At 41.8% G+C, this 16,026-nt stretch overlaps 2 protein-coding genes across 2 annotated transcripts; both read right to left on the bottom strand.

Annotated features, from left to right (window-relative positions):
* Positions 1 to 28: 28 nt before the first annotated feature.
* fam181b (family with sequence similarity 181 member B) lies at positions 29 to 4,818 on the bottom strand. The gene has a single exon (XM_019273022.2). It carries the CDS (start codon positions 1,654 to 1,656, stop codon positions 694 to 696), a length of 963 nt encoding a protein of 320 aa, XP_019128567.1. The 5' UTR covers positions 1,657 to 4,818; the 3' UTR covers positions 29 to 693.
* A 139-nt stretch (positions 4,819 to 4,957) lies between these two features.
* Positions 4,958 to 14,825, bottom strand: prcp (prolylcarboxypeptidase (angiotensinase C)). Its single transcript, XM_010739725.3, has 9 exons — positions 14,363 to 14,825; positions 11,447 to 11,587; positions 11,262 to 11,363; positions 10,850 to 11,031; positions 10,245 to 10,402; positions 8,680 to 8,852; positions 6,691 to 6,858; positions 6,384 to 6,571; positions 4,958 to 5,841 (listed from the first exon to the last, which is right to left on the bottom strand). Exons 1-9 carry the CDS (start codon positions 14,531 to 14,533, stop codon positions 5,631 to 5,633), a joined length of 1,494 nt encoding a protein of 497 aa, XP_010738027.2. The 5' UTR covers positions 14,534 to 14,825; the 3' UTR covers positions 4,958 to 5,630.
* Positions 14,826 to 16,026: the final 1,201 nt, after the last annotated feature.

Here is a 16,026-nt window from a genome sequence, read left to right on the forward strand (position 1 = left end):
ATCAAACATGAAACCACCACTGCTGTCACAGTAATAAAGACCAGCTTTATTTTGTCTTAGATACATTAAAAGGCTTTTTCCAACCAAATGGATACAGGTGAAAATCATTTCCGAGCTGTAAAATGTTGTGAAACAAACATGGCATCACACAAGGTTGTAATCATCATTTCAGCAAAATGAGTTTCCCCCTCGATGTCTCTACACAGAACCGACGCTAACAGGAGTGAAAAAGTGCCTCGCTGAGAGATTGTTGCAGCATGTTTCTGTCAAACAGTTCTACGGTATAATTTTCTAGGCAAAAAGTGATGTTTAGTGGACTAAACCAACAACCATATCTGCAATGTTTACGTATTCTTTTTGCAAAATATAGAAAAGGACGGAATGAAATTTCTTCATTGAGAAATGAACAAACGATGGTGACAGAACTGAAGCGTACCCAGATTCAGATGTAACTCATTCAAAATGTCATTTTGAAATTGCCTGAGATAAAGAAAATCATGTCCACACGTGAAACAAACTCAACATTAAACAGAAAAGTGTAGAAATCGAAACACGGGATCCAGTTAGTTAAAAAGATTTGGACATGTTTTATGAAAAGTTTGAGAGGTGGCAACACTAAATGTTTTCATCCAACAAACACAGACTCTTAGACTAGTGTTAAACTTGTCACAGCAACGTTTTTTTTTTAGTTTCTCATAGAGATGAATAATTTGCTCTGTTATAACCACCACTTAAATCATAAGTGACCTGAGGTATGGAGCAGTCTGTGAAGAAGTTCGGGAAGGCCAAAGTGCACAGTGCATGGTCCTCTATGGGCCCAGTAGCCTCAGAGGAGGGACAGTAGACAGGAGGCTGGACCGGGCCTGAACGCAGACTCCCCCCTAGTTTCTTAGAGGCCCCTGAGCAGCTAGTCCAGGGCTCGGAGTAGAGGAGACCACCAACTAAATGGTGAGAATCGTAGGAAGCAGGGTCTGGGCCACCCATCTCTTGCTGAACCCGGAGAGGCATACTTTGATAAAGGTCCTGGTCACTGACCATGTTGCTGTAATCGGGCCCCAAGAGCTCAAAGAACTCTGCAGCCTCGGGATTTCCTCGTTCCAAGTCCTTCAGGGTCATCCCAGATGTGGAGCTGACTTTGGAGCAGTTGGCAGGCTCAGTAAAGAAAGAAGGGGGCAGATTGCGATGCCTCAGGGGTGGTTTCTTGGCTTTTTCACCCCTTATATCCTTCACAGGGCTGAAGAGAGCCGCCAAGCTCTTGCTTTGTAAGTTTGCCTGGACCCCGTCTCGCTTAGGTAGAATTTTGCTCTGCAAAGGGCTGGGCTGAGCCAGGGGGGAACCTTGTCTTTTAACTGGGGCTTCTGCTATGTTTCCTGGTGTTATAATGCCAGTGCACCTCTTGATCTGCTTCTGTAGATACTTCCGGTGGTTGACTTTCCTCTTGGATTTTACCGGCTTGTCCAGAGCCAGCTTGATATTGCTGGAGGCTGAGTCTATGAAGCTCAGCAAGTCCCTAGTGGTCTCTTTGTAGTCCTCGTCATTTTCTGCCTCACCGAGGAGACTCCCATCCAGACTTTTCTCCATGTCGTACTCCATCACAGAACCAGGGAAGCAGAAATTCATGAACTGAGGGTTCATGATCGCAGCCTGAACAGCCATTACTCTGTTGAGCCCAGCGGCTACACCTGTGGCATCCGCTGTGATCCCTGAACCGAAGGTTTCCTCAGAGCATGTCTTTTTTCCTCTGACAAACACTTGGTCCTGATGCTGCTCATGAAGTTCCTGTAAACATTCCAGAGTAGAAGTGACGGGCTCTAAGGAAAGCGAGGAGATCTTTCAGGGGGCCGGACTAATGATGTCAGAACATCAAAGAGGAGGGGCGAAGGGACCACAGGACTTAACTCTTTGCTTGTGTCCGACCACCTGCATCTAAGAGGGATTTGTCTGAAATTCCCTGCTGAGCTGAAGACAATAACCTCCATCAGAACTCTCCCCCTCTGCTTTAACTGTTTACGTGTGCTCTGGACCAAAACCGCTCCGACGAAACTGAATGTTATCACTGTAACAGTGGGCAGAAAAGCCTTTAAAACCCTGATGGATATATTATTTATGCCGAACAGAGCTGCGATACAAAAAATCTCTTTGTATGCATGCTTTTATTTACGTGTTTCCTGTCCGGGAAGTTAACTTGTAATCTAATTACTGTTCGTTTAGGCACTGAAACAACTCTTACTATCACACGGGCTATACAGTAGTGAGAAAGGCTTCCTTTCTGTGGGAAAATCTTTGTGCCCAAACAGATGCCACTATTTGGGAGAATCTTCCCAACTGCTTTGCTTGTGTCTTAATCTGCTCATGGCAAAAGTTGATTTCTAGTGCATTCCCAGGCCAGTGGGAATTTCTGCCCTGGCCTGACAACTATTATGGGCTGCCTTTGACATAAAGCCCTACAGGGTCTAAATAGCCTCTATTCTTCGCCCGGCAGTGAAAGGGAGCTTTGTGCCAGAGATTCATTAAATTGCACCTCACAGCCCCTTCGTAAAATGGGTCTCAATAATGAACAGTCGATTTAACTAGAAAAGCTGCCGGAGCTGTTAAATTAAAGGGGAATAAAGTGCAGTTCAGGCTCAGTGTGCCAGAAGAAATGTTGACCTTAAGAAATCCTGGGTATGAAACTTCTGTTGTAAACAATAACGTATTTACAGGAAGTTTCTTGGCCAGCAGCGAATACAATGAAGGATGTGTCCGAGAGCCAGATCGTTACGTTGCCAGCACTTATCCCAATTTAAGTGGAATTTCGAGTGATTTTTAAGCGCACGGAGTGTTGCATTATTTAACTATGCGATAAAAATAAAACTTAATGTTATCATTTTCGATTTGTTTACCACACAACGCAGACGTCTGCTTCACATTAGACCTTCGTTTAATATTCTTATTTTAAGTCAGAAGATGCTGCAGCTGAATAATTGAAAGAATACTCTTACACAAAGTGGAAGCTGAGGTGAGGCAGTGACTTATTTAAGAGCCGGGCTGATGAAAGAAAAAGTGTGAAGCAGCGAGGGAGTGAGGCCGTTAAAAAATTCTTTCTTATGTTAATTTTCCGGAGGAGAAAGGGGGACAGTGAAACTGATAGCACTGATCTAATTATGTGTGGCCCAACACAAGCCTGGGAAAAGAAACGCAGAAAATCTATGAGCAACAAATGGTTACAAGACAAAAAAAACTTTCTGTTTGTACAGCTGACCATGAAAGACCTTCTGTCATGACCCAGAAAACAAGAATTCACATGAGAACATGCACAGCCTGAATGCTGAGTGTCACAGGCATGGCATTTATTCAGAAATACAGAATTTTACGTCCTTACAGTGATACGTGTTGGAGTACCGAGCTTTTAACGGCTGCCCAAACCGATTTTGCTTCCTTCTCTTTTTGGCAAAGTGACATCATCACAGTCATGGCAGCCATATCCCCTCTTTCTTTTTTTTTTTTTCCAGTCAAGGAGCTTTGGCTTTTGTGCTGGTGGGTCATTCACATCACAGAGCCTGACGCACAGATCCCGGAAACAAGTTTCTATTGTTGCATAAAGGCTGAGAGGGTTGAGAGGGGATGGGCTGTGGCAGAGAAGCTTGGAGAAAATATATGAACTGAGAGCACAAGTGAGGAGCTTTAGAGTTGTTTCCACTCTCAGGACATTAAATGTGAGGCTAATTGTTTCTGCAGTTATTTTTAAAATTCCTATAACGGGCCAGTGTTTATTTTAGTGTTAATCACTGAGGTCAAACTATCGATTGTATTTTCTAGAAACTCAATACGCCTGGAGCTTTGGGGAATTTTAATTTGGAGAAAATCATTATGCTGTTTCCCACAAATAGCAACTTTAGTTAAGTGCACGCATCCATATTGTTGAGATGTTATTACCACCACGCCCTCTGTCCTTAAAAATGTATTTATTCTGCAGCACCCAACCCGAAAGGGAGCGGGCGGCTCGGTGCAACATGATGTGACACACTCACAGGCTTAATCTCTTCCTACTAGTGTGTGGTCCCTGTCTGAGCAGGGACATACTCAGAGTTTGGGGTCGAGCGAATACTAATAACACCTTTGATTGATGGCCAGTGTCAGAGACTTAGAAAAGGCTGGCAAAATTAATGACCTCTCAAAGTCCTGAGAAAAGTTTAAGAACAGCATTTAGTGGCTGAGACCCGGTCCTCCCCCATGTTTAGCTATGTTTCTTTCTGCCGGGGTGTCTGAAATCCAGTCAAGCCTGTGACAAAACGTCGAGAAGTCAGGGGGCTTTGTGTCTCCCGGTAGAAAATCAACCCACATACCAGTGCGGGACATGTTCCCCCATCTGCTTCACAAAGTCATGACATGTCGGGAACTTTTGCTTTAAAAGAAGAATTGACCAGAGCGGTTCAAAGAAGATTACAAAGTTAAAAAGATGCATTTTTGTTGCCAGTCAAAGTGTTTTTGTCACATTCGGAGCTTTGACATTTAAAAAAAAAAAAGAAAAGAAAAAACTGTGACTTCACGGTGAACTACAAAAGACTTCTTGGTCCCAGCCGACTCCTGCATCCACTCACCGGCCTCACTCTTAACCTTCCATCAACCCCTCTCAACCTCCCCGGCACCCCAGGAGTTGTATTAATAATATAACTGGCAGGGGGGAACAAACCGGGGTCTGTGGGCTGCCTTGGTGCCGCAGGTTAGAGCTTTAATGGCAGCCAGTGAATGAATACGTGCCAGGGGGAATCCCACAGGTTGGTCCACAGGGGTGAGGTCAGCAGGCGTAGCTGCAATAACCTCCTACCACTCGCTTTATTGGCCTCCTCCGATTTGGGTTTTATTAAATCTCAAGCACATGCAATTGTTCCTGCTTAAACGCTTCAGTCTCTTTAACACATGACAAAGAAGTCTGCTCGACGGAGCAACAGCACAAGCCAAAAATATCAATACAATATCGTTTGTAGCTTTTTAATCAGTTTCACTGGAAGACGTGTAGGCGGTATAAGACAGGAATAGAAAACCTAAAGAGCGAGGAAGGCACCGTTATTCTGTGAACAAGAACCAATCGAGTTTAATATTGCTCTTTTTGTTTGGAGGTTCCTTATATTTGATGCAAACTTTTCTCCTGAGACTTATTTAAGTGTTAAAAAGCATTTTGCAGGATGCACACCTGATTGAAAACAATGGCTTAATCAACAAGAAAGACAAACAACCCTAAAAAAATTCAAGAGGTGCCAAATTGTAATTATAAAACAAAACATACAGAAACATATCTAAAGACTGTGACACTGACAGAGAGGCCTTCATGGAGTTTTTGGCAAACTTTACATGGCAAGAAAAACTAAATGAGGATGATTTTGATGATGACATGAGCAAAGAAAGATGTTTAATACATTTCTGTGTCCAAGCCCTTGGAAATTCATAGTTTGAAGAAATGCAGTGTGTCTAATTAAGTTATTAAAGAAACTATTAAAAGCAATGTTGGAATTTTTAAATTAAAGAAAATCTAATGTTAAAAAAAATACGATGATTAAAACAAACTTTGGTATAACGACAGAGAGCGCACCTCGTCACACAAGTTAAAGCTCTGCAGTCCTGAATGTCTCTGTCCTGTAACATTTTGGTTTCTAGGCTGATGCAGCTCGAGCCGCCTGCTTGATCCAAGCTCGAAAATACTTCACCTCTAGCTCTCGGGCTGCACGGACTGAAGCCGGGTCATGGGCATTGCTGTAGCGGAGGTCCAAGTGATGAGCTCCGTCGGGAATCACAATGGAAACCAGAGAACTTGATATGTTGTAAGTCACTCCGCCAGCTGACCACGGGTCGAGCCCTCCGTTACTGAAATACAGCAGCAGAGACAGTGTGCACTGAAACTTTAGATACTTGTATACGACATATTAAAGGTGTTCAATTAAGGCACGGTGTGACAGCAAAGTACAATATAAATAAAAACAACCATAAACAATAAAAACACCTGAAATGTTCCATGCAAAATAATAAAACTTTAATTTTTAAGTGAACTGAAAACGCTGCTACAACGGCGGCTGTATGTCAGTATCAGCCAACCTCTAACCTTTAATTAAAACTAGTTTTGACAAATGTTTTGACTTCTTTAGAAATTGCTTTGACAGCTCTCAAATCTCTGACTGACAAACTATTTTATAACTTGACAAAAGCTGTTAATTGGTATTGGAACTGATATGAGCCACCTCAGTGTTTGGGATTGAGAGTTTTACATACTTCTGGCTACCTCCTGTGGCTACACAGATGGATACTCTGAATGCGTCTGCAATAAAAGCCGGTCAGAATCTGCACTTTAATTGCTCCATCACCGCATGAGACAAACCCAGAAAACAAATATTCCACCTAAGCCTGTTTACCTAAAGATGATGTTGCTGTGAGAGGCGATGTCCTTCCCCCCGTAGACCGTGCCTGCCCAGTCGGCCCGTGGCCTGACACCAAACATGAAGTTGCATCCATCAGAGAAGGCCTGGAAGTTCCACTCCTCGGGTTCAAACATGTCCTGGACGCCATCTGTGCACATGGGCATCACCATCTCCGTGCAGGCCTGGGGGATGAGGGATTGAACACATATTCACTGTGACAGGTAAAGCTGCCCAACGACACATCTGTACGGCGATTTATTCAGCATGACAAGACTGATCCCGTGGCTCTGCGTTACTGCACCTGGTAATACCAGCCAAGGAATCCCAGGCTGCCGGTTGCGGTCTGAGATGTGTTGAGACAGGAGGAGCTTCCGGTGTAGTTGTAGTAGACCTTTGCTGCTTGAGCTACACCGTGCAGCAGCTGGTGGTCAGACACAGTGGAATCGAGAGCAAGATGCTTGCACACCGCCTTGGAAATATAACACGTTAATAAGAAAATTCATTAGAGTTAATAACACTTGTGATCACAGTTTGGATAAAAAGCAGCATTTCTTTTTTAAATATCTCATTCTCTTACATCCATGTTGTTTACGGGGTTTGAAGATTGTTTTCTGGTGGCCCATAAAGTGTTTTTCCACATAAAAAGTGGTGGCGCCTGATTTGCATATGAAATTCCCTGGAATGAACTTGAATTTATTGCTCTAATCTTGGCACGAGAGGGGAAAACAAAAAAAACGTCCATTTCATTAAAGCCAGCGATCTAAATGAGTTAAATTTAAAGGTTTTTCCTGTCCTCGCGACTGTTTTGTGACCACAGTTTATTTCTCCGAATTAATAGCGTGGATGATAAATATTTGAGTTTCAGCTTTTTGTGTAATTTTGCTGCGTGTTGTTATGGTTGCAGCGGCAGCAGCAGCAGAGTTGGCCGTGGCTGTTGTTCTGCACTCTTTGTGAGGCAGAGAGAGAAAACTGGGCTTTCTTGTTTAGAGGTTGGAGGGGAGCTGTGCTAGTGTGGAGTCTGTTACTAAGGCTTTTGTCTGCAGGCTGGGGAGGAGTTGGTGGTCGATGGATGAGGAGGGCCACAGACATGTCCAACCAAAGATTTATACCGTGAAAAAAAAAACACTGCAATTGCTCCAAAGCATCTTCTCCTTACTTTTCAGATAGGATTAGGCTTATACATTCATCTCTGCCAACAGATTTCCCCTCCTCTAAGCCCTCAATACCCCGTTCTCACACTCACTCAGATAATCACATTAGCTTTGTCATTAAAAAAGCTCCTCTTTGCACCCACTGCCTAAACCGCTTAAACCACCCATAGGGGTCGCATACATTAAAAGCATGGAGCCAAAAAAAAAAAAAAAAACTCAAAATGACCATTTAGTGTTTATTTCACCTTAACATGGTGCTCCGGGTCTATTCAGCGGCCAAACGATAAAGAAATAAGCAAACAGAAATGTATCACACTATGAAAGTTTTAGCGTGAGACTGCTGTGTGGGGCACTCGGAGGGGTTTGAGGCAGCAAACACGGAGTCGAGGGGGTCAATAGCAGAGCTTGGTTTATGCACGTGACAGGCCGAGGTGACTGGTAGAATACACTGCACCCAAGTCAATCAGCCTCCGCAAACAGCCGCTGTACTGTCACAAGCTCGGCCACGTAAAAACAAAGACAGTTTTGTAACGTTGGCAGCAGCAAAGACAGTTTTTGCCTTAGCTACATCAAATGATTGCAACTTTGGCAACTAATGCAATTTTCCACATCAAGTGTCGAGTATTTGTTACAGCCTCATTGAAACGAGAGCGGTGAACCTTTGTTTTAAACGGCCTCACGAGTCGCTCTGGGCAAATGTCCTCTTTCTGTGGTGCCATGTGAGCGTCCTAAGAGGGAACACCTCAGAGATCTGACGGAGTGTGCAAATGAAAGGGCCACTGCTACGAGAGAAGAAAGGAATGGTGGCTTACTTGTAGCTGCTCATCTAAAGAATACTTAAAATCGAAAAAAGAAACTTGATCCTTATGAATATTAATGAAGTTAATTGACAGCTGTTGTAAACAAAAGCTGGGAAGACCACAACAAACACTTGTAACACAATCGGGCTGAATCACACATTCATTTCAATTAAGGACAGGCTGTCAGGCCCAATCAGCCGCTTAACCAAAGACAAAACAAAATTTAAACCTCTGACAGCAAATCAATCTCAAGTTTCACTAGAACTGAAACTTTTGTGCTAGAAAGCAATCACTGCAACACTTAACACTGTAAAATGTTTTATCCATGGCTGCATGTACCTGGATCGGCCAGGGAGGAAGAGGCTGAAGGAAGTTAGCCTCGTACGGGTAGTCCACCATCGCCAAATTCACCCACGTCTCCTGGAGCCAGTTCTTGAAGCCGGTGACTTCGATCATGTTCTTAAGAGGGGAGCATAAGCTGAATTCATCCGACAGCCACCGAAGACCGGACGCTTTTGAAAAGAGAGCAAAAAAAACTAATTGTTCATGTGAACTGCACATCACTTATTATCATACATGAATACTACCATATTTATTACACTAGGTGGGTACTGGGTACTAAAATCTGTCATTTTAACTGAGATAAAACAATAACAACTACGACTCCCATGAATCTTTACAGGAGTGATATGAAAACTGCATGGCTGCCAGAATGAATTCCTTATATACCATCAAAGTTAAATCAAAAAGTCTCTTTTTCTCCAAATATTTTCTGTCTCGTGTCTTTTTTAAACTTTTCAGATTCTGAAGTTTTTGGGACAGATGCGACAAAAAAAAAAACATCCGACAAGGTGACAACCATAATCCATCTGTCTGAAGCTTCTGGGTCACTGTGACCGGCTGCAAACACACCATCACTCAGGATGTCTGTCCTGTTTAATTGTATTTTTACCAGGCTAGTTCAGTACTGCCCAACTTGTACTGTAATATAACTGAACAAAGCAATTAAATTGACTTTCAGTACCACTTTCTAATAAGGCAACCTTTATAAATTATTTATAAGCTGCAACTAACAGCTTCATTAATTATTGTCAAACTATTTCTTTATTAATTATAAACAAGAACAACTTTTGGGTTGCCGGGATAATCATCCTCCAACATGACACTTTCTTTGTCTTTTAGTTTCCTCTGAAAGTTCCTTCGACTGCCAACGTTAATTTATGAACACTCGTTAACAGCATAATTAAAATCAAAGTTAATGTATTAAGTGTTAAACTTGAGAGTGTGAGAGACACTTCATTATGACTATAACTAAAAAATTGGTTATGCTGGAGGAGGATTTTCTCAAAGCAGTCCTTATTAATATTTGAAACCTGTTCCTTAAAGTGTAAGTGAATGATTTAATAATTATTACAGCTTAAAACTCTTTCTAAGAGGCGCCTTATTAGAAAGTCTTTTTTTTTTTTTATTGGTGGACTATTACCGCTGATGGTGTGATAAGAATAAAAAGTAGCGTTCGAGTCATTAAAGCTTATTCCTGCTGCTTAAGACGACGATGATGAAAAAGGTTCCAGGTGATCCTGCAGAGGAACACTTTCTTTTTCAGAATATTAAAGATAGTCTGAGTTATGCAAGTAGTAAATTTTATGAAGCCGCGTATTCTGTCGTACAATCTGTCATCTGTAGAGAGGCTCCAGCCTTCACGTCCAGTAGCACTGCACGTTTTAGTGACAGCTGTCCGGTTTCAGGCTTTAGCAGACAGTTAATCAAGTTTACATTTGGACCATATGGACAAATTCTTCAAACCTTGAGCTCGTAGATGAGATTAAACATTTATTATTCTGAATAATTCATATTTTCTACAGTATGACAGACAAGATACCCATCATGAGTGTGAGACTTACCCGTGGAAGATACGTTTTCGATAGCCTTCCACGACTTTCTGATGTTCGTATCACAGTTGTAACCACTTTTGGCAAAGTCCTGCGTTACTATTTTGTAGAAGTCTCCGCATGGCACCATACCAGGAAACTGCCATATTGGTGCGGAGGCTGCCAGAGCTCTGAAATCAAGAAGCAAAACCACATATATTCACTTTATCCTGACATAAGATTCCATTATCCTGTGTAACCTTAATGTGATTTATGTAACATGTTGGGGCAGCGTAGTGATTACAAATCAAAGTCAGTGGATCGCTGATTCAAACTCTTCGGTGCCTCCGAGTCTGTAGCAAGAGCGTGAAAGAGTCCTCACAGATTTGTGCCGTTGGCTGAAATCTTTGTTTTTATTATATTTATTCGCCGACATGAAACACTGAAGCAAAAACTTTCAAAGAAATGCTGAACAAGCTCTCTGTCCAAAGAAAGCTGAACCTCAAAAATAAGACCTTTTCCTCATTTATCTCTTCAGTGTCCTTTGGTGTGAAGTGATCGCAGATCACAGAAATGCTAACTCGCCTGGTAAATCTTTGGGGAAATCCAACCTTATAGTCTCCACAACAACATCTTACCCGACAACTATATTGGGGTACTTCATCCTGAACCAGGCGGACAGCATCCCTCCATAGGAGCCCCCGATAGCGATGACAGGGCTGTGCTGCGCTCCGGGTAAAGTGCTCTTCATGTCCTGAATCAGCACTGCAAAATCTGCCAGGGCCTGCTCTGAGGTCAGGTAGTTCAGGTGTTTGCTGTCCTGCAGGCAAATGAGAAGTATTATTGTAAAATTAAGAGCTAACTGTCTGACAATATTCATATTAAAATGCATTTTTTTACAGCTTCAGCTACCAAATACTAGAATCTTCAGACTAGACATGTTCACATCTACTACACCCACATCACATCTGATAATATACAAAAACATAAACACATTATAAGACAGAAAACATGTAATTACACATATTTAATCAGATTTTCTTCACTTACACTGTAAGAGTCCGGTCCAAATGGCAGCGACTCTCCATAGTAACGATGTTCTGCAAAAACCAGCATGGCGCCCAACTCCTCCGCAATTTCCCACATGAAGCCCTACGGAGAAAACAATGACAGGTGTTGAATTAGACTGCGGATTATGCGCAGGGTAAATACAAGGTAGCAGATGGGGTATTTACAGTGTTGTTGCAGAACCAGGTAATGTCGCCTTCATTGCCAGTATAGAACAAAATAGGTCCTCCGGGCTTGTGCCAGTGTTTGTCAGCCACGAGGTATCTCTGCTTGAAGGTGCCATCCTCTAGGAAGCCAAAATGATCAATCTGGAACAAATGAAACATGAAACTAATTAAAAAGAAAGGCAAAATCTTATGTGAGAACAAATCACTGATGTTAAAACCTACACGTTTTACAGTCCACATAGGCTGCTCTGAGCTGGATGTGATCACTTGACCCTGTGCCAACTGCAGCGTTGTGAGATGACAGCCCCGAGGTTAGATTCAAGGGTAATTAGCCCCAATTTGTATTAAAAAAAAGTTGAAGCCAATTTAAGGGATGCCACATTAGTTCCACTTTAGATGAGCTCTGATCCTTTCACTAAACCTCAGGGATTCTTGGGTATCTTCCTCTTTTCAACTATATGTCCTGTCGTCTTTATTAAACAAAAGCAGAAAGAAAACCAACAACTTCACAGAGAAGACAACCCCATGAGGCTGTTGAGTTGTCCAACCCTTGAAACATTCCCAACACTTGATACAAAATGTTTTTTGTTTTGTTTCCCCCCCCTCCTCGCTCGCGGCCCTCCTCGGTGGATACAAAAGGAGGCAGCAATTTTATGAGCCAATGACAGCAAAAAAGATTCTGGGGGGCTCAATGTGTTCATTCAAGCCTCGGCTCCTTAGTGCTTGGCACTGCTTTTTTAAGCGAGAGACAGTTTGAAGGAAAAGTTCGGCAGTTCAGAAACAAAATAAGTTTCAGTGTCTTGTTAGAATTTTGTGAACAAAGCATCTGAGTTGCTTTATGTCCTCCAAAAAGTCAGATAACTTGTTTAGTTATTTTCTAACATTTGATGTCTTATTGAAAAAATCTTCAATTATTAAAAGTCGCTTGAAATACAGACAAAAATATTCCTCTGTTCTAAGATGTAAAGACCAAAACTGAAGCGTCTGAACACATAACGTGCTTCAACCAGAAGGAGCCCTGGTGAATACTGTATCACTCGCACCCACTCAGTATGCACGTCACAAAACCTACGAGACTGGTTTCATAACAAATCCACACCCTGATAGGTAGTGCCACCATGTGGTAACTGCAGGCATCGCTGGATTATTAAAATTCACTTCACATACTTGTGCAGCCACTGGACCAGGACTTTAACTATTCTACAAGTAAACAGGCTGCTGTGTTACAGTCCAACAAATTGAGACATGAAGGAAACAACCGAAGCACAAGCTCCAGTAAACTGCTACAGTTCATCTGGAGGATGCTGGAGGACACTTCCATTCATTGTCTGAAGGCACACACACACAAAAAAAAGGCAGTGAAGAGGATTTCCTTTGGACAACTGCTAGATCACTCAGTGTGGAAAATGACCAATGATTGATGACTCTTTTGTTAAAACAGCCGACTTGTTATTGGTGCTGAGAAGTGGATAAGCAGGGGGGGGGCGGTTTATTTCTTGTGCTTGTGGAGGAGAGACAATTTCTCGTTGATTGAAACGCATCAGACACGACAATGGGCTTCAAAAAAGGAGGAAATGATGCTTATCTTCTTTTTAGTGTGGCTGATTAGGCCGGATGGCGTGGGCTGGACCAGGTGTGGAGCATTGTCTCCTAATCCAAATAATGTTTGGTGCACACACACACACACACACACACGCGCTGTCAGAAATATCTGTCAATATCATACTGCAAATAACAGTTATTTTCATTTTTGATTCATGATGTTTGGTCGATGAAACGTCATCGTGGTTTCCTTGAACCCAAGGCGACATAATCTTGTTTTGTCTGACCAACAGCCTGAAACATGAAGATACTGAATGAAATCCTTTCATTTGAGAATCTGGAATCATCAACTATTTGGCAACAAATAGTTAAATAACTAATCAGTTATCAAAATAGCTGCAATCGCAAATCAATAAATTGCAGCTGCTCTAGAAATATTAAACACTTTCTCATGTACGGGATTGTCTTTTCCCGATGTCTACAGTCACGGGAAGTCCTTGTGAAACCTTTCAATGTTTAATCCTGCAGGGAAACCGGCTTAAATATTCAACAGAGTTTAAAGTTTAAGAGTAAATACAGGCAGATTTACACATGACACACTGTTAAAAAGACACTGCCTGCCTCATGTCTGAAGCAAAACTATGAATAATCTTTTATATTCCAGTTCATTTCAGAGTTTAGGTCTCAGTGGTCGTGACTTTTTAGACCCTTCAACTATCAACTTGTACCACCAGATTACGGAGGATGTTGAGATTAATTGAAACAGCCAATTAGAGAATACTTATTCTGATTCACACTAAAATGACCTTTTACACGTGATAGGCAGAGTTTACCTTTCACAACAGGACAGTAATAAGACACCAGACACACAGTCTTGTGACTGCATGAGTCATAAACGTGAAGTGTTGGGTACATGCAATCTGGTTCTCCATGAAGTAAGATAAACGGAAAATGTAAAGGCTGAATGAAAATCTCTCAAACACCCCCTGAGGTGAAGTGTTTCACGTTCACTGGGCCCTGGAGACCTTTTTAGGCCGGGGGCCAACAGGGATAGTTACAGTTCTCATTCCCTTCACTACAGGAAGGAAGAAGGAAACAACCTATTGTCTGCAACACACGAACAGCTCCTACAGAATAAAGTGCATTGATAATTTTAGAAAGAGCAAGTGGTGCAAAACAGCAAATGGGAAATAAAAAAGGTGACCAACACACATAATACAATACTGTATTATTTCACTTTTATTTATGTTGATTATTACTCTTCTATAAAACAACACCCAACCCTGACAGACTGCAGAAGTGAAAGAGAAAGAAGAAATCACAGCTTCCAAAAAACAAAACAAAAAAAACAAAGTTTATAAAATGAACACTCACCTTCTGGTCAAAATAAAATGTTTCATAGCTGATGGGGGGTTCAGTGGAGGGCGGTGACCCCCCGAGCCTGGTGAAAAGTTGTGATTTAAAGGCGATCACGTGTAAACAGCCCAGACACAACGTTAGGACGCAGGTAGCTGCAGCTCTGCACAAAACCTCCATCCTGATCATCCAACACAGCTCACAGCAAAGTGATCCTCAGCACTTTGAGATGGTGAGGGCGCATGATCTGTCCTCGCCTGCCTGCCTGCATGCACCAGGGGGAGACCTGTCCCGTAAAAGAAAAGGAAGTGAGACTGGAGTTTGTCAGCAGATCCAGAGTCAGAGACACGCCACGACTGCTGCACAGCAGACATCAGCCGCAACGTCCTCACAACGTTCCTACAACTTATTCCAAACAACTATTCCAACTAATCCCACTGCAGTAAACACAGAGCAGATGGCTCATGCTGTAAATACACTCGCAAGGGTTGATGGGAGTCTGAGTTTATTTTATTTATTTATTTATTTTTTGCATGTGCACGCTTGCAACAAACCAGCTGTCTCTGCAAAAAAGAAAAGTGTGTTTAGATGCAAGGCTTCAAATAAACAGAGCTCACTTCAAGTCTGTGTTATTACAGTGTGTATGCACACTTCTTCTCAGTGTGAAGATTTTATTCTGAAAGTCTGTACCGGAAATGTCATCCCATGTGTTTTAGGCTGCAGCCACATTTTCCCTCACTTTGTGTTTTGTGTTTCTGTTTTTCTTCCTAACTGCATGAAATGAGGAATATTCATGAGGAAACGTGACTCAGTGCTTCCTTTTCTTGTCTCCTTTATCAAAGATAGGACACACTGGACCATGCTTTTCTTATGAAAGGAAAGGAGATGACCCCTGTCCTACAATTCCTTCCGGCAGCTACAAAAAAAAGAGACACACACACAACACACACAACACACACACACACACACAACACACACACACACACAAAATTATATATTTATATATATTATATATATATATATATATATAATCTATCTATATATATATATATAAACATCATTTTATTTAAACAATGTGATGCAGGCTGCAACAGAGAAAGTGTGTGTGTGTGTGTGTGTGTGTGTGTGTGTGTGTGTGTGTGTATGGACAGACGTGTTGCGGTGATATAACATCTCTGATCATCATTATTCAGTTCTGTGGTTTATCAGGCTGTCAGTCAACCAGAGGCTCGTTTCCTCTGTGAAACCTGCTCTGTGTTCATTTACAGTCACTGCACATTTCTCCTTTATTACTTTGCACCAAATCAACACTGCCAACTTGCTATATATACTTTTGTACAATGTATTTTATTTACTATTGCTATTTTTGATATTTTACTATCTATCTATCTATCTATCTATCTATCTATCTATCTATCTATCTATCTATCTATCTATCTATCTATCTATCTATCTATCTATCTATCTATATAAACTCTGATGAACTGGCTTGTTGTTGTAAAGTGTAAGGTTTGTGTCTGCACAAATGATACACACTGATGACAGTCGGTGTGCATATACATGTGTAATCTGTTTAACATGAACAACATCCTGCATTTAACGCTGACACTGTGTCCTCCTTAGAGGCATGGGATCATTTCTATGGCATCTATTTGTATTCATTTTTTTTTTACATCTGTGTT

The sequence above is a fragment of the Larimichthys crocea genome, chromosome VII, assembly GCF_000972845.2.
Source record: "Larimichthys crocea isolate SSNF chromosome VII, L_crocea_2.0, whole genome shotgun sequence".
NCBI lineage: Eukaryota > Metazoa > Chordata > Actinopteri > Sciaenidae > Larimichthys > Larimichthys crocea.

Excerpts from the sequence above, each read along its gene's own strand:
- fam181b (XM_019273022.2), bottom strand. The coding sequence starts at position 1,656 with ATGGCTGTTCAGGCTGCGATCATGAACCCTCAGTTCATGAATTTCTGC.
- prcp (XM_010739725.3), bottom strand. The coding sequence starts at position 14,533 with ATGATCAGGATGGAGGTTTTGTGCAGAGCTGCAGCTACCTGCGTCCTA. Across the intron at positions 11,032-11,261 it reads TTGGACCGGACTCTTACAGT|GACAGCAAACACCTGAACTA; the intron begins GTAAGTGAAGAA and ends ATTTGCCTGCAG. Across the intron at positions 5,842-6,383 it reads CACAGCAACATCATCTTTAG|TAACGGAGGGCTCGACCCGT; the intron begins GTAAACAGGCTT and ends GCTGTATTTCAG.